This window comes from Haliotis cracherodii, unplaced genomic scaffold (assembly GCF_022045235.1).
Source record: "Haliotis cracherodii isolate W230 unplaced genomic scaffold, xgHalCrac1.p SCAF_1, whole genome shotgun sequence".
Taxonomy (NCBI): Eukaryota; Metazoa; Mollusca; class Gastropoda; order Lepetellida; family Haliotidae; genus Haliotis; species Haliotis cracherodii.
In genome coordinates, this window is record NW_027266264.1 from 81,756,618 (window position 1) to 81,775,431 (window position 18,814).

The following is an 18,814-nucleotide window of genomic DNA, read 5'->3' on the forward strand; positions in this document are numbered from 1 at the left end:
CAGTGTCGGCTCCACCATGGTCAAATACTGTAAATGGCCATTAGACATGTCACATATATATTTCTTATGATAAATCCAACCTCATAGGAAAGGAATATGTTTGACGAATAACGCAGATACAATCAATCCTTTATGCTTTGATGCAAAGTCCTATACATTCCGGCGTCTCGGAATTGAAGAACATGTTCTAGACGCATGGCAATGAACGCATGGAGGACAATGAAACATGTGAATCATTGCGTGGGACAACCGCCTTGAGTGTGTGCATGCTGCTGTTGCAGTGTTAAATAGAGTCACGTTTATTGCGACTTTTCTTAGAACGACGACACACGTTGTAGCTTGGTGTCTGGTTGTTCATTGCTTTTTATGATATCGTTTGTGTTTGGATACAGGAAACATATTTGGTCTCAACACACATAAACTAAATCTTATGAAAGCAATTTGAATAAAGACACAAGCAAGAACTTTTGAATGTCATTTTTATATAATTTCAGGCATAACCTGTAGCATTATTTTCATGTTAGTGGAAGCTGTGGGGTTTCTGCTTAACATAGCTGGAATAGTTGGGACTGCAAGTCTCATATTTTAAAGTCAAATCCAGGTTTGTCAATATGTTTCTGGGCAGCCGTGATATTGAGGCGCTTGAAATATATCTATCTTCTGTCTCACAAACTCCTTTACAAGCATTGTAACGAAAAGGCAGTTAAAGTACAGTGGTCGTGTTTTACTTGTCTAAGTATAACAACTACATTTTTAAGTAAGGATAAAATTTATGGATGAACAACTTCTTCATTACAATTAAGAGTGACGTTTCGGTGTAGGTTCTAACATCGTTTTCAAGCAAGTGATCATGGTGTTAGAACCTACACAGAAACGTCGCTCTTAATTGTAATGAAGAAGTTGTTCATCCATAAATTCCTATCCTTACTTAGTACTCCAACTTCTAAATGCCTATCAAAGAAACTACATTTTGTTTCGATTTGTTTGTTAAAAAATATCCCATTCGTAGTTTCTTAAAGCCTTACGTTGAGACAAGATCACTCCAAACCTGATGTACCCAACCTACTTCAGTGAGTGAGTGAGTGAGTGAGTATGGTTTTACGCCGCTTTTAGCAATATTCCAGCAATATCACGGCGGGGGACACCAGAAATGGGCTTCACACATTGTACCCATGTCGGGAACTGAACCCGGGTTTTCGGCGAGACGAGCGAACGCTTTAACCACTAGACTACCCGACCGCCCCCCAAACTACTTCAAGGCCCCGACAGAGGTCAAGTCACACGCAGAACACACACGGCAACCTACTACTTCCATCCACACGACATGCCAGGCAGAGACGAAACGGGACTACGTGCTTACTTTGGTTGTTGTTTGACACCACACTATACGACTGATACAACATCAACATGACAGTGCAAATACTCGAATCTGGACCAGACATTCCAGTGATTGATATTATGAGCATCGATCCACGTCGTCAGGGTACAATTACCCCATCCATTTTCTCTTACGACCACCGAAGGCGTAGGTTCGATTCCCTACATTGCTACAATGTGTGAACCCATTTCTGGTGTCCCCTGCTGTGATATTGCTGGAATATTGCTAAAAGCGGCGTTAAACCCAACTCATTAACTCACTCACTTGATTTATTTGTTTGTTTGTTTGTTTGTTTGTTTGTATAACGCCGCACTCAGCAATATTCCAGCTACATGACGGTGGCATGTATATAATCGAGTGTGGCCCGACAATCCAGTGACAGGTATTGTGAACAACGATCCACGTCGTCGGGTTCCGATGACACACCATCAACCACTTCATCGAGCCGGACCACACGATCCATCTGGTCACCGAGCCGGACCACACGATCCATCTGGTCACCGAGCCTGACCACACGATCCATCTGGTCATCAAGCCTGACCACACGATCCATCTGGTCACCGAGCCGGACCACACGATCCATCTGGTCATCGAGCCGGACCACACGATCCATCTGGTCACCGAGCCGGACCACACGATCCATTTGGCCGCCTCTTACGACCAGCAGAGGTTGCTGAGGACCAATTCTAACACGGAATCCTCTGAAAATCTCTAAAAACAACAGCGTGAGTGACACTGGTCACATATTGAGAGATAAAAGCTTATGTTTGATCTTGACATGTCTCGGACAACACTTATGTTTCATCTTGACATGTATCGGACAACGCTTATGTTTGATCTTGACATGTATCGGACAACGCTTATGTTTGATCTTGACATGTCTCGGACAACGCCTATGTTTGATCATGACATGTATCGGACAACGGTTATGTTTGATCATGACTTGTCTTGGACAACACTTATGTTTGATCATGACATGTCTCGGACAACGCTTGTGTTTCATCTTGACATGTCTTGGACAACGCTTATGTTTGATCATGACTTGTCTCGGACAACACTTATGTTTGATCATGACTTGTCTCGGACAACACTTATGTTTGATCATGACATGTATCGGACAACACTTATGTTTCATCTTGACATGTCTCGGACAACGCTTATGTTTCATCTTGACATGTCTTGGACAACGCTTATGTTTGATCATGACTTGTCTCGGACAACACTTATGTTTGATCATGACTTGTCTCGGACAACACTTATGTTTGATCATGACATGTCTCGGACAACGCTTGTGTTTCATCTTGACATGTCTTGGACAACGCTTATGTTTGATCATGAATTGTCTCGGACAACACTTATGTTTGATCATGACTTGTCTCGGACAACACTTATGTTTGATCATGACATGTATCGGACAACACTTATGTTTCATCTTGACATGTCTCGGACAACGCTTATGTTTCATCTTGACATGTCTTGGACAACGCTTATGTTTGATCATGAATTGTCTCGGACAACACTTATGTTTGATCATGACTTGTCTCGGACAACACTTATGTTTCATCTTGACATGTCTCGGACAACGCCTATGTTTGATCATGACATGTATCGGACAACACTTATGTTTCATCATGACTTGTCTCGGACAACACTTATGTTTGATCATGACATGTCTCGGACAACACTTATGTTTCATCTTGACACGTCTCGGACAACGCCTATGTTTGATCATGACTTGTCTCGGACAACACTTATGTTTCATCTTGACATGTCTCGGACAACTCTTATGTTTGATCATGACATGTCTTGGACAACGCTTATGTTTGATCATGACTTGTCTCGGACAACACTTATGTTTCATCTTGACGTGTCTCGGACAACGGTTATGTTTGATCATGACTTGTCTCGGACAACACTTATGTTTCATCTTGACATGTCTCGGACAACGGTTATGTTTGATCATGACTTGGGTATTGTTGAGCTACAGTATTTTGAAAGGCGAGAAAACCCGCCTTCCACAGTTCTGGAGGCAGTGAGCACGTCTTGCGTTGAGGCATGCATATTGTTACTATGTGTCAACTAGAGTGTATGAACATGCCTCCCCTTACTCTCCGAACACCTAGTGAGTGAGTGAGTGAGTGAGTTGGGTTTATCACTGTGTGCCCCGTACGTCCTCCAGGTAACACTATTTAGCTTGAAGATACACGGATGTTGATATAATAATAATCTCAATGACATGATTCACTCTTAAGTACAAATTCAAAATCATTGATTTCTACGACCTTGAATTAACGTGTTCTGTTTATTGTTAGTATAGTATTCACTGACTAGGGTATTTTGTCCATGCCGAGTGAGTGAGTGAGTGAGTGAGTGAGTGAGTGAGTGAGTATGGATTTGAGCGTCCTGTATTCCAATATTCCAGCTTTATGACGGGCGTTCACATATTGTACCCACTTGAGGAATCAAGGCGCATATTGATTATGAAGAGCCAACAGCTTTATATATACTAAAGCAGTTGGTGAATTCCAAAACAAATAACAGTGTTGTGTTTCTGCACCGTTCTGAGTCTGAAATGTTATATTGGACATATCACATACTTATGAGATATCAGAGTTCAAATTTGAAAACATAAGCAGCTGAGATCTACCTCTGATGATCCCTACTGTCATACAGCTGCAATATTGCTGACTGCGGCCTAAAACATAAGACCAAATCCCCTGATTCTAAGTCCGTGGCATTACATTCTCCTTTCTCGCACTGAGTGAGTGAGTATTTTTTTACGCCGCTTTTAGCAATATTTCAGCAACATCACGCCGGGTGACACCAGAAATGGGCTTCACACATTGTATCCATGTCGGGAATCGAACCCGGGCCTTCTCCGTGACGAGCGAACGCATTAACCCCCAGACCACCTCACCACCCTTCTCGCATTGAAAAAGACATACCAATTTTGGCAACGTTTTTATTCAGTTTGCACATTTATATACATTCATTTGCATCAGCGTGGGCTTGAAAAGCTACAAACATGGACGAAACATGAACACTGTCGTGGAGCGGGGGTGGGGAATATTGTAGCAGGGAGAGTGTGGGAATAACGTCAGCTGGGTCACCGCCGTGGGCAGTAGTGAGAGGAGTATCACATCAACGCTTTACCTGGGCCAGGTGTACAGCCCTTGACATGCAGGTATATACACTACACTACAGTATCACATAAGGTACACAATGTACAAATGCATAGCACCGCTTTACTGTACACATTTCTGTACAAGGCTTGCTACGGACAGTCATCTCTTCTGTGTCACTCACTGATCAGATGGTACATACACATTCTGTACAAATAACGTGTTCTTGTGATAGGTCATTTCTTGTGAAGTGTAGGACCGATCAGAGCCCTTCAACGACTGGAACAACTCGTGTCTGCATTAGAGATATGACAAGATCCATAAGTACGTTCTGATTGAGTGTCACACGAGTTTGGAACACAGGGCATCTCGTAACTTCTTTCAACAGCCCATGTCTTGGTCTGTTTGGTCTGTGCCTTTTCATTTAAATACTTCAGGAGCTTTCTTCCAACGTATGACTGTCGTGGTTGATTATCAGGTACTCTAAATACTTCAGAGTTGTGAAAAGATATGTAAGTTCCGAGTGGGTAACACAAGTTTGTCCGTTAATATGATGAACACTCTAGAGTGGTAGTGTTGGCCTCCTTTAATCCATATGCAAGATATTCGAGAAGGTATTTGCGACTGGCCTTACACTTATACCAAACTGTTTAAATAACAAATAACAGTTGTACTGCATGAGTTTTATTTGGATGGTTTGGCAGAGGAAGCCGGACGAGGGACGACGTCACGCCAACTGTAACAACGTACTGAAAAAGAAATAATTCTTGTAGACATACAAATACAAGTTGAGAACCATACCAATCACAGCCACACGCATAACTATGTAGTTTCTACGTATCTATTACTGAAATATTTAAAAACACGTATTCGTTTTACATCTAATTTTTTATTTTTTCAGCACCTGATACCATTTTCGCAAACGATGGAAAATATATTTACAACATTGGTTCAATGGAAAATCAGTTGCAGCAGATTTATGTCTTTATTATAAGAAACAGGAAAATAGCCTACCAGTTACTTCTTTTGACCCCGCATGGTGAACAGATATTGGTTGGGAAGTCGCACTCTCTGGTCGTTGGGTTGAAGTAGAAACCGCCCTGTCGTAACGAACACTTGCCGTAGCCCCTGAACATCTCGTTCTCGCACGCGTAGTAGTACTGGCACCCCCTCAGTGGGGCCGGGTAGGCCCCGTCAAGTTTTCCCAGACAAGACGGAGCAAGGCCGCATGGGGGAGGGGTGTTGTTGACAACGTCGCATTTTCCAGTGACGTGGTTGAAGACGAGGCCGTTCCGACATTCGTCGATATGCACGACGAAGTTTCGGTGGCAGCGGTAGTAGGACATGCAGTGGTTCCTCACGTCGGCGTAGTTGCCATCCCTTTTGTTGAAGCAGATGTTGGGTTCATCTCCGCACGGGGCTGGGATTTGAAGGGAGAATTTGCATTTACCCTTTGCTGGACTGAAGGAACCGTACGGGCAGCGCATGTACCCCATCATCTGGCCGTGTTTGCAGTGGTGGTACATGGTGCAGCGGCCGAAGGGGTCAGCGTAGAAGCCATCTTGTACCCCGTGGCAGAAGTCAATGGTTGTGTTGCCACATGGCGCTGTAGCCGTGTCAAAAGCACATCTCTGGTGGATCGGGTCAAACACCTCCCCTTCTCCGCATGTACCGTGTTCGGCAAAGTTCCCTTCGGTGCATCTGAAGTAGGCGTCACATCGGCCTGTCTCATCTGGGTAGTAACCATTGTGACGTCCGATACAAGATGGTTGGGTGCCGCCATTTTGTTTCGGTATGTCCATCAACCTCTCGCATTTTCTCGTCCCAGGGGAGAAGATGGGTGTGTCTTCAGGGCAGTCCTTCTGGTCCACGGTTCTGTTGGACTCACAGACGAGGTATTTAGGGGTCCACTCGCGATCTGGGAATGGGTGGTTTCCGTCGTCCAGCCCCACACAACTGCCGTGGCGGACGGGGCAGGGGAGGCACGGGCTCTGGTGACATTGGTTCATCCGGTACTCGCCTGGAACACAACATGACAATGTAACACTACCAGGAAACCTAAGGGCATTTTTAGTGCAACTGATATTGTATTATTATGCAACTATCTTTCGCAAGCACAAGTTTGTATTATCTATACATCATCAGCTGAAATCACATTAAACAGATACATGTACAGGATTACATGGATGAAATAGTAGGTGGGATAGCCTTGTGATAAAAGCGTCCATCGTCGTGCTGAAGATCCGGGTTCAAATCCCAACTGCGTGTCCATCAACCTCTCGCATGAATGTGTCAACTGCGTTCTTGCAGTCCTTGAGTCAATTGCTAAGATATAATTGCTTAAAAAGCTCCCCAAGCTAGAGATGTCATTAATGTTCTTTAGTTGATTAGTATGAGAGATGTTATTTTGATATTCAATCGATGTGCTACCCACATGGTGCTAAGATATAATTGCTTAAAAAGCTCCCCAAGCTAGAGATGTCATTTATGTTCTTAAGTTGATTAGTATGAGAAATGTGATTTTGATGTGCTACTCACATGGTGCTAAGATATAATTGCTTAAAAAGCTCCCCAAGCTATGTTCCTAAGTTGATTAGAGTGAGAAATGTAATTTTGATGTGCTACTTACATGGTGCTTGAAGGACCTTCCTGGCGCCACAGTCCACCTCCCTGAAGTGGGTGCACTCCCTGGTGCTGATGGAGAAGAGGTTGGGGTAGGGGCACTCCTGGGTGAGGGGCTCAAGGTACGCCCAGTCCTCCTCCCGGGGGATGAGGGAGCAGTTGAAGTACCAGTGGCAGTACTCGGGGTGGGGAAGCAGCGTCTCCTGTTTGGTGAACACGCACGGGTGGTTCGGGTACACGCCTGGAAACAGATAGACGCTTAGTGAGCATAGTTTGTGTGTTTCTTTGTTGTTTAACGCCGCACTCAGCAATATTCCAGCTATATGATGGCGGTCTCTAAATAATCGAGTCTGGACCACACAATCCAGTGATTGGCATCATGAGCATGGGTCGCTGAAGACCTATTCTTGCGCGGATCTTCACCGGTCTCAGTTCGTATTAGGTTATTACATGTTGACATGTTAAGGCATGTTCCCCATTTTCAACGTTACGCATACAAACGGGTTTTATGTGCGTATATATTTATGACGATCAGCCTGCAGCGGCAATTGCTATAAATGAGTGGACCATTATTTAATTGTCAGTAATTACATATTAAGCTACAAAGCGTCGCCCAAAGATCTTATACGTACTCCATATTCAGCATTAGAAATTGGCATTAGTCCTTACCATAGTGCCAAAAGTCGTAAGGACTAGGAGAAAATTTCAATTTTAAGGGTTTTGCTATATGTTATCATTAGAAGTTCTAGTAGACTAAAAAAAAATTCTATCGATGCATATTAATAATTTTGTGTGTACATTTGCTAAGATGACAAATATTTTACACATGTTATTTTATGTTGTTTGTGCATTTGTTTTCATAATCTTCCACATAACATTGTTCTCTACCCCGGCGACTCCATACAGTGGCCTCGCTGTGCAGTATTCAAACAGAAAACTAAAGTGACAGCCCCGATCAGAGTTCAAACAAAGTTACATCCCCGCACTACACCATAAGAAGTCCAGGCACAGTTACACAACATGATTATAACGGGACTGTTTCAGGTGAACGTGTTTACATTCAACAAGGTCATACAAGGAGCTTCCACACTGCCGAACTCTGGTACACAATATCTCAACGGCTACGTGCTGGTGGCGAGGTCAGGGTCACGGTACGTTACGTCGCAGACGCTAAGTGGTCAAAACTAACACTTGCAATAAACACAAGGTGCTCTACGTGACCATTGAGGTAGCAACAATGTGCTGAGGGTCAATACTTGACCGTCATATCTAGGGGAGCCCAAACAGTGGGAGTGGATGGACAAATAACGTCAACTCAGGTTGGGCAATACTCATCATATTCACCTACGTGATGCTCCTTCATATATCATCGGTAAACAAATCAAATTTTGCTGTTGGGGTTATTCTTTAAGATTTAACCATTGCTGCAAAATTTATACCATTTTGGTTTATGGATAGAAAACCGTGAACAAAGGGCATTGTGTCGAATTATTAATTATACTTTTTAGAATACTTTCTTTCAACAAAGACGTGGATTTATGTGGTGGATAACTATTTGACAAAACCTTTAGAATTTTTAATGAATTTTCTTTTTGGATTCGGACAAGACGACTTCGATTACGAACACATACGTGTGTTTCTGCCAACAAGTTATATACAAACAATAGAATATTCATCACCATATTTATTTACCACTTATCTATTTCTTCAAATTTTCTCATGAATATGAATTCTATCTTTTAAAGAGCCTACACATATTGCGCGTGAGTGATCCATTCACGTAATTTTCAGCACTATTTTGCTTGTTACCGCCAATGGAATCTGTTTCGTCCTATAATCGAGACGTGTTATTCTCTAGTGCTAACGTTTTATATTTTACTCACGTCTGTATGTTTGAAAATTGTAAAAGACAGCCAATGATGCATTTTTTCAGCAAACTACCATATGAGACATGAAATCGTTGTTTTAAATTTAGAACTGTGGTGTCAACGTTATGATAACATACTGAAAACACACCCAAACATCAACATGTCAAGTGAAAGTGATGGCAACAAACTCAGTGAAAATAATCGGACACTGCAGAAACTTGATAATGGCTGGTAGTAAACGACATACAGTTTTGTTTGTCCGTTTGTTTGTCTCTCTGTTCGTTCGTTCGTTCCCTGTTTAACGCCGCAATATTTCAGCCATATCACCACGGCCTGCAAATTATTGAGTCATTCTGAACATCGACCCACGCCGTCGGGGTATGATGCCACACCAGGTCGCCGAGCTTTACCACTGATGCATTTAGTCGCCTCCTACGACCAGCATTCTTACCACAATCCCCACGCACAGGTTCAATGAACGTACACCCTAGGACAAAGAGGAGTACATTATTAACGCTCCACGTATTGTCGCTTGGCAGCGGTTTTCATTAGGTTCATGTGTCAGAGATTGGCTACTGTCCACCATTCACGGTGAAATATTAATACGTTAGCGATTTTCATATTTTCAGCGAAACGGAGTTAAACAAGACTGTATTTTATCTGTGGAATTATCTGGATTATACAGGGTGATGTATTAGAAGGACCCTCTGTGACCCTCTACATACACGAGGAAAACCTTTATGAGTTGTCATGACAATCATCAGAAGTGCTTACCTATCTGACAAGTAAGAATCTTTCATAATGCTAAACGGAGATGTCGGGCTACAAGCGCCGCGATGGCGTATTTTAAATGATTTCAGGAAACGTGTTTCTTCAACCAAATCTTATTTTCTTGTGTCACGCATCAGACTGCTGAGAAAAACTTATATTTGTACTCATCTGTACCTTATCATGTTATAGAAAACGAAAACCCTGAAATTATAAAGAAATAAAATGGCTTTTTGTCAATCACTTGAACACGTTCTATACCAGTTTTAATAGTTTTCCGCGGCTTTGAAAAGTGCACTTTCTGATGGACAAAAGTTATCCCTCATACCTCGAACTTTCCGGAGTATAAAATTATGGGTAATGAGAGTGCCATTTTTCTTTGTTTGTTTGTTGTTTAACGCCGCACTCAGAAATATTACAGCTATATGACAGCGGTCTGTAAATAATCGAGTCTGGACCAGACAATGCAGTGACTGACATTATAAGCATGGATCCACGCAATTGGTATACGATGATATGCATCAACAAGTCAGCGAATCCCGTTCTCGATCCCGTTGACCACCCGATCCCGTCAGTCGCCTCTTACTACATAGTCGCCTTTCACGGCAAGTATTATTTGCTGAAGACCTAGTCTACCCCGGATCATCACGGGTCTGTTGTATATGTGTAGAAGTAGGGTTTGTGGATTAACAGTTCACCTTGAGACAACTACACACAAAATGAGAACTACTGAGCTGATAAAAGTCTTGACCTAAACAATGTTCTTAAACAAAGTGGTCGGTGAAATTATACTCTTCCCACCTTAGACGACCTCTCGTTCCAGTTCATGAAATGTAATAAAACATGTTAGTGACAGCAATATACCCGATATGTTTCTAACAACTCTTATGGGCCGATAATATGATAATGGTTTTGGGGGGTGTAAGTTTCTTCAGTCAGAACGCTGGACATGTTGCGCGTCCAAATGAATAAATACCATTCTTCCATTCACAGAAAATGCTTGTTTTGAAACAGTGACAAAAAATGATTTATGCCACCCCACGTTGCCAACGACTACAACCATAACTTGTACTTACGTCTAATGGCTTCCTGTCGCTTATCCTCTGGGCTTGGGATACGCACGAGCGCGTCCATCCGATCGGACACCGCGGCAAACCCACGTCTGCCGTTCATTGTGAAGCTGGCTGCTTCTGTGGAGGCATTTGAGGAGCTGGTGATGTTGCAGTCGTTCCAGCGGGAGTTGTCGGGGACGCAGTTCCTGCCGGAGACGGACCAGACGTAGTTGCGAGGACATGGCGGCATCTGGACTGAGCGCCCGGCTACACAGATGTAGTAGCGGTGACATGTGTCTGGGTCGCGGACCCACTGGACACCATAGACTCGGCGACAAGGGTTGGGGGACTGTGCACGCCGCTTCCTCACGATCAGACTCAACTGGACAACGCCGATGACAGTGAGGATGATGAAGATGACGATGCACTTTTCACGCAAACGACTCATCATGCTGCACGTGCCCAGCTGACTCCCGGGCTTCTTGAATTTTGAAGCTATTTTGAAGTTTTGAGCAGATGCGGGGGTGAGGCTAAACTAGCACTTGGAGCAGTGCGTGGGAAGCAGACTGAGCCAGTAAGGTGCAAGATAGCAGTGCAGTAGTGCAGTAGCCAATCACTTTCTGTCTCTTTCCAAAAGTTCAGTAGCAGAGCGCTAAGGTCAACTTGTCTCAAATACTCTTCGACGAAAGTTCGAAAGTTCGAGAAATATTCACAGCAACACCACTCCAAAGGTCAATCCAAGTTGAAACCAGTTGTGGATAAATCGTCTTGAAGTGTTTCCCACTTCAACTCCGATTGCAGTCGTTGATTTCCTATTCTGGCTAACCAGACGGCTGGTGCTAGACGGTTGAAGAAGAACTCACGGCAGACGATATTTCATCCAATCGTTTTTTTATTTCCAATCAGTGCCCACTTATCGTCTGCTGGAGCCGTGATTTGGCTCTGTCCCTAACGTCTGCTGGGCTTGCACTGGCGTGACACAGGAAAGACGGCGTTTTATAGTAGGGACAAGATGGTCAGATCTAGGATGGTCTTGGTCTCGTGTACACGACCGCCAGCGAGCAAGCTAGCCTGTAGGTACAAACATGGCCTCGGTATTAGTCGGCTTGTGTCAATTGGCTTCTTGTTTAGACTTCATCACGTTGGCGGGCCATACCGGACAAGTCACTTGTTCAGTATGTTTTAGGATGGACGGAATGTAAATTAGATTGTTGATACATTGAACCTTTTTTTCACCATTTCAATTTCAACACCATTTGTGTATTTCAAACCAATTGATATCGACATGTCCTCTGTAGCGTTCGGCCAGGACTGGGGTTGGCTTCATTGTTGTGGTGTGCACCGAGTTCTGACACCGACGATCAAGTAGAAGTAGCCATGTGTACGTATATATACATACAACAGAAACAGCTCAAGGACTATGGCCATGTCGGTAAGTAGGTTCATGTGTGATTTTGCTTTGGGCCTTTGTACGGTATAATAAGGTCAAGAGACTATAATTCATATAAGCGCATAGTATGCAGATTAAAACTGCTTTTGTTGTCGAAGATGTGCATTTGAAAACTAGCTTCGATCCAACGTTGACTCAAATGTATCCGACCCCTCCAAGTTAATGAATATCTATATACTTTGTCATTAATTATCATTATGTATATATCATGCAGTAGGGCATCCATGGACTAAAAGAACGTTATATATTTCAATACTATACCATTTTGTTGGAAGGTGAAGTGTTCAGGGTTTTGAGTTCAGTACTAATGAAACTAGAATCTTATTGCTTTCCAGTCGGAAGAAAATTACAAGCATTCATTGATGTCTTATTAATTCCCAGGCAGTAGGAACGTACATTGACAATTAGATCATTGTGCGTTATGTGGCTGATATGTTTTGAGAAACTGATATCTTGTTTGGAGAGTGCCCTTCGGAATATTATCTCCCTCAGTGTTAGGGGGACCCGTGAAGATCCGGGATAGAATGGGTTTTCAGCAGCCCATGCTTGCCGTAACAGGCGACTATGTTTGTCGTAAGCGGCGACTAACGAGATCGGGTAGTCAGCCTCGCTGACTTGACTGATGCATGTCATCGTATCCAAACTGCGTAGATCGCTGCTCATGATATCAATCACTGGATTGTGTGCTCCAGACTCGATTATTTACAGACCGCTGTCATATAGCTGGAATATTGCTGAGTGCAGCGCTATACAACAAACGAACAGTGCTCTGGCATATGTTGGAAAATATAAACATCGAGATATATTCCCGAACGATAATGTGAGTCACATATGGACATATTAATTGTTTATGTTTCAGGGGTAGATCAGAGAAACGGAAGAGTTATTCCTTTGTGCTGACCTGAAGTCAGTCCATGAGTCTCTATTGAAACTATTACAGATTTGGGTAGTTCGTACATCGTGGTGATCAAAGACTTCGCTCGTTAGCACATAACAGTGTTCGACCACCTTCATACATACGAGAAGCAAAATCTTTGTGTCGCCCGCATTGGGTTTTCTCCGATATTGTTAATAACGGCAAGCTGTTGTCTTGTTTAACATGGCAGAGTGCTGATTACAACCTAGAGCGGAACCCCGTTAATCCAGACGTTACAGATACAAGTGAAATGGTTCGGATTACGGGTGTTACGGTGCTATGTTATTGTGTATATCAGGATACGTTCCTAGACGGACATGATGTGATATTAAAACTTTAGATTAGGAATAATACCTGGTGCTCAACAGAACTTCTCAGTCAAGTGCAACTAGTTCTCATTCAACAGGCATTCCCTGTTGATTGTTCCTTTTTCCGATATGACGTGGGTTAGTTTATATTCACTTTCTGTGAAAAAAGGTGAGAAGTTTAATTGACACTTGCAACAAAAGAGCACGGACGCTCGTTTGCGTAAGAAGAATGTGTTAATTCAAGTTGAAAACACAGACAATAGTAAATAAACTGTTGGAACTATACGTGACTTGGAAACTTGGCAACACTGTACCTTGCACTGGAATTTCCAAACGAAATTCTCATGCCCGCATTCCAACACCTGCCATGTGTGTTGTGCTTTTCTGATGGCTTAGTTATGAATAGCTCTATCCTACTGATGTCAAAATTATGAATACTTTTATCCTACTGAAATGTCAATTTGGAATACTTATATCCTACTGATAACTGATTTATTAATATTAATATCCTACTGATAACTAAATTATGAATACTTCTATCCTACTGATATCTTAATAATTAATACTTCTATTCCACCTTATCTAAATTATGAATACTTCTATCCTACCTTATCTAAATTATGAATACTTATATCCTATTGATAACTAAATTATGAATAATTATATTATAATTAAATCTCAGTTTTGAATACTCAAGTCCTGATGATAAAACTTAATTTTCAATACTTATATCCTACTAAATTTCTAGATTTTGAATAATTTTATCCTACTGATAACTCAATCTTGAATACTTATATCCTACTGATATCTACATTTTGAATTTTTTTTATCCTACTGGAGTATATATTATGAATACTTCTATCCTAATGAAATCTCAATTTTTAATACGTTTATACTTAAATCCTACTGATATCTCATTGTTTTATACCTTATTATCCTACTAATATGAGAGGTAGCGACACACATTCTCAGACACATTCATACACTCAGACACATATACACAAACAGATAAAATAGACTCTGACTCAAATACACAGTACACATACACTCACACATACATACATGCACGCACGCACGCACGCACACATACACACACGCATACATGTAGGTAGGTACACACACACACATACATTGACGTTGTGGATAGAGTACCTACGCTGAAGTCTCAAGGTATGTTGGGAACAGGCTAGTTACCTTTATTTAAATGTACGAGAACCTATGTCAGAGATTGATAAAACATTGATAAAACATGAAACATCCGTACATAGTTGACATAACGATAAAAATACTCGAAATTTCCATTTAAAAAAATATAATGATACTCCCAAAATGGCACCTAATGCTTTCATACCACAAAGACCCAAGTCATATTACTGTTCAGAAAACTTCCGCTGTCTTGGTTATGTGGTTTCAGAAAGAAAGAAAAAAATACTTAAAGATTTTTTTCATTTTTTTATTTTTGCAAAAGATATTACATTCTAATTTACTGACATAAATAATTCTGAATCTCAATGTGTTACAACACATCGCACCAGACTCCAAGACCTTGCAGCTTCTCAAGTGAAGATTCTTACAAGATTGTTCATAAAAAAAATAATATCATTCAATGAAAAAAAAATCATTCTCATTTTCCGGTGCTTGCCATGAAAAGATCCAAGTCACATAATGGACCTACATGGTCCTACACATCTTCAAAATGTTTCAGCTCGGTGGGAGTTACAAGTTCGGTCCCTTATTTATCAAGTATCAAGTGAAATATCACTGGTGTCTTGAACAGTTCCAAATTCGGTCACCTGTGTTTAGTTCTCGCGTTAGTTTGTTCTTGGTTTTAATGCCTTTGAAGAAAGAATGTTTGACTAATAAAGAAAAACATAACTCTGTCCGTTTTGCTGTCCATATCTGGGGTGACTTAAAAAGGGGTCTAATGTCGCGTCTGAGATCACTGCACTTGCAGCGACGAGTGTGTATGTGCGTGCGTGCGTGTCCTTGTTCTACTCTGGACTTATGCCGGTTTTATAGTGCCAATAAAGCGGTATCCATATCTGATGGTTACAATGTTGGTTGGTTGGTTTGTTGTTTAACGCCGCACTCGGCAATATTCCAGCTATATTACGGCAGTCTGTAAATAATCGAGTCTGGACCAGACAATCCAGTGATTAATATCATCGATCAACGCAATTGGGATACGATGACATGCATTAACCAAGTCAGCGAGCCTGACCACCCGACCCCGTTACTCGCCTTTTACGACAAGCATAGTCGCCTATTACGGGAAGCATGGGTTGCTGAAGACCTATTTTACCCCAGACACTTCACGGGTCGATGGTTATAATGATGCCCCTCTAGTGTAATGTGCACTCCAAACGTACATATCCCGATACGTCCACCCCTGTCCTGAACAACGGCATGCCTTCTATAATACGCAGCGTCTTGGATTTGAAGCTGTCTCGAGGGAATTGGCTCTTGGGTGTGCATACACAAGCATAACGATGAGTGGCCTTTCCAGGCAATCCTGGGGAGGTTCTTCCGAGCTGAACATCCTGCTCGCGGTCGATTGGACACATCCAGCCGGATTGCCAAATGATGCTTAATGAAATATTAAGGGTAGGGTAACCATGGGTTGATTGACAAGGAAGCGCAACCATATAACAGATTGGACATGACACTGTCCTAAATTACAAACTATAGACACAAGATAACTTTGATCCAGAGGATCAATACGGCGCGAAGAGAGTTTGTAAAGCCTACATATTGATGCAAGTGCCTAATCTATCACACAGCGCACATATGATACCCAGAAAGTGACACAAACTGTAATTTGCATGTAGTACACATCTGAGCTTAAACACAAGTAGAAAACAAACTTATCATGAGAAGAAAACAAGTAATGACCTTCTGGAAAATGTGTTATTTTTTTCCAGGTACAAGAGATACAATCATAGAGGTATGCATAATCAAGGTTTAAAATGTTACTGAATCGAATGGGATAAAACCTTTTTGTTGGCACATTATGTCAGCAACATATGTTGCATTGTCTAGAATTGAACGAACAATTATAACAGTGACACGATGGCTGGACGGAATAGCATAAACAATCGTTTGTATATCTACAGTGGTAAATGATTTTTCATAATTAATATTTTTAAAGTAATATTTACATTGTTGTAATACTCTTTTACAATTAACTAGATCAGTGGAGATTGGAAACCACAACGTTGTGAATGTGTAGTTTTTATTTAAGGATTGACTGTGTAGCGGATTCATACAGTTTGCACATCGGTTTTTCGAGTCATACTTCAATTAACCGAAAAAATATACAGTCAATGCTTATAATCAAATTCGACAACATAAAACATGTTTTATCTACAATAGTTTAACCCTAAACAGTTGCATATATCAAAACAGACAAAAATGTCGACATTGATAAACATTCCAGGTGTAGGAATACATACGAGTGGCGTGACATGAATGAGGTGATCGTTTAATTTATGCACATAACTTGACACGCCTACACAGTCAGTAGCCAATCAACGGAGAGTGTCAATTAAGGCAAGAGGCGAAAAGAACTGCAACAGTCAGACTGTAACGAACCGAAAGAAAGAATACGGTAAAACACAGTTGGAGAAATGCTAGTTAGAAATGAAACCCGAAGACATGAAAGTTGAACCGAGGCGAGCGGGAAAAAAACAGCCGAGCGAGCCTGCACGTTTGCTGTTTCATTCATTCTCGGCCTTCGGTTTCAAAGGGTAGTTTGGACAATGAATATGCATGAAAGTCGCTAAATGTCCTGTGCATGACGATACACGTAAGGGGTAAGGGAATTCCCTCGACTGTAATGTTGGGATTCCCCGACATTCCGCAGTAATAAAAGTAGTGCGCCGCGGTGGGCGTGGCTTGATTCTTTACATTCATTGGTAAATGAATGCAATAACACGTGACCAATTCAACTTATCAGAATGCAGGAATTTCCATGAACGCAACGAAAATTTAATTATACAATCATGAATCCTACTTCTCTATGAGAGTTACCTCCCTTATGCTTAGCCTACTGTATGTTTACTCCTGTAGACTGACACGTCAATTATTCACGCGGTACAAAAGTGCTCATATCTCGCTACACTGGAACTGGGTCAACAGTTTGACTCCGTTTGATTATTTAGCCCGACTTACACAAACGTGTTTAGTGTAACAATTTACAGAAAGGAATGTTTTAAAAAATATGCTCATAATGGTTTATGCATTTCGTATGTACAAATATCACTACACATGTCGGAGGCAAAGATATGGTTTCTTTTCCAAATTTGTTAACATCTATCGAACAATTACTCATATCGTAGAGTTTTACTCCCTTTGACCATTGTGCCCGACTAAGACAAACATGTTTAGTGTAATAATTCAGTTAGGAATATTTTCATAATTATTTATGTACTTCGTATGTACCCTTTTCATGATTTTGTTTGTTTGTTGTTGAACGCCTCACTCAGCAATATTCCAACTATATGACGGCGATCTGTGAATAATCGAATCTGGACCAGACAATCCAGTGATTGATATCTAGAGCGTCGATCCACGCCATTGAGATACGATGACATGCATCAATCAAGTTAGCCTCTAACGACAAGCATCGCCGCCGGCAAGCATGGGTTGCTGAAGATCTATTATCTACTCGGATCTTCAGGGGTCACACATATCATGAAATAGTCTGACTCATGCTCGATATTATCGCGGTACCGTAAATCTCGTAATCCACACTCCCTGTCTACTATGTACTTATGCAAATCTAAGCCCAATATTACATCGCTTGATCGAATACAGGACTCGCTACGGTATGTCACAGCTACTCGAACGTAAACGTCAAAAAAAAAATTAATAATAGTTTCTGGAGTTTAATAGTTTTTGAAAAGGAATTACCCCAACCTCCATACGAAATTGGTACGAAAAGAACCCATTTGTTAGGACGATGTCCCATGACCCAAACTATGTCGTATGCAAACTGATTATGCATAATTCAAAACAGGAAGTGATGTAAAACACTTATCCCACCACAAAATAGTGATACCGCGATAATATCGATTTGCCCGCCCTTGAGTTGCTAATGTACATAGGTTAAAAATCAGCATCGATCATTTCTTGCAAATAACAAGAAAGATTTTGCGTCGCCATTACGATCCAACGTAAATCAACTACCGCGATAATATAGCGTACGACGCTACATATGCGAGATTAACTTTCCATCATAAAGATAAGACTTTTAAACGTTTGTTTACATCTTTCCAACTATTTACACATCCCCATGTAACTTTCTCAAACCAAAAACGAATATCCCAAAC

General features: G+C 41.5%; 1 protein-coding gene across 1 annotated transcript; it reads right to left on the reverse strand.

Annotated features, from left to right (window-relative positions):
* Positions 1–5,039: 5,039 nt before the first annotated feature.
* On the reverse strand, positions 5,040–11,279 carry LOC139469719 (uncharacterized). Its single transcript, XM_071251972.1, has 4 exons — positions 10,835–11,279; positions 7,130–7,363; positions 5,515–6,520; positions 5,040–5,249 (listed from the first exon to the last, which is right to left on the reverse strand). Exons 1-4 carry the CDS (start codon positions 11,259–11,261, stop codon positions 5,228–5,230), a joined length of 1,689 nt encoding a protein of 562 aa, XP_071108073.1. The 5' UTR covers positions 11,262–11,279; the 3' UTR covers positions 5,040–5,227.
* Between the last annotated feature and the right edge of the window lie 7,535 nt (positions 11,280–18,814).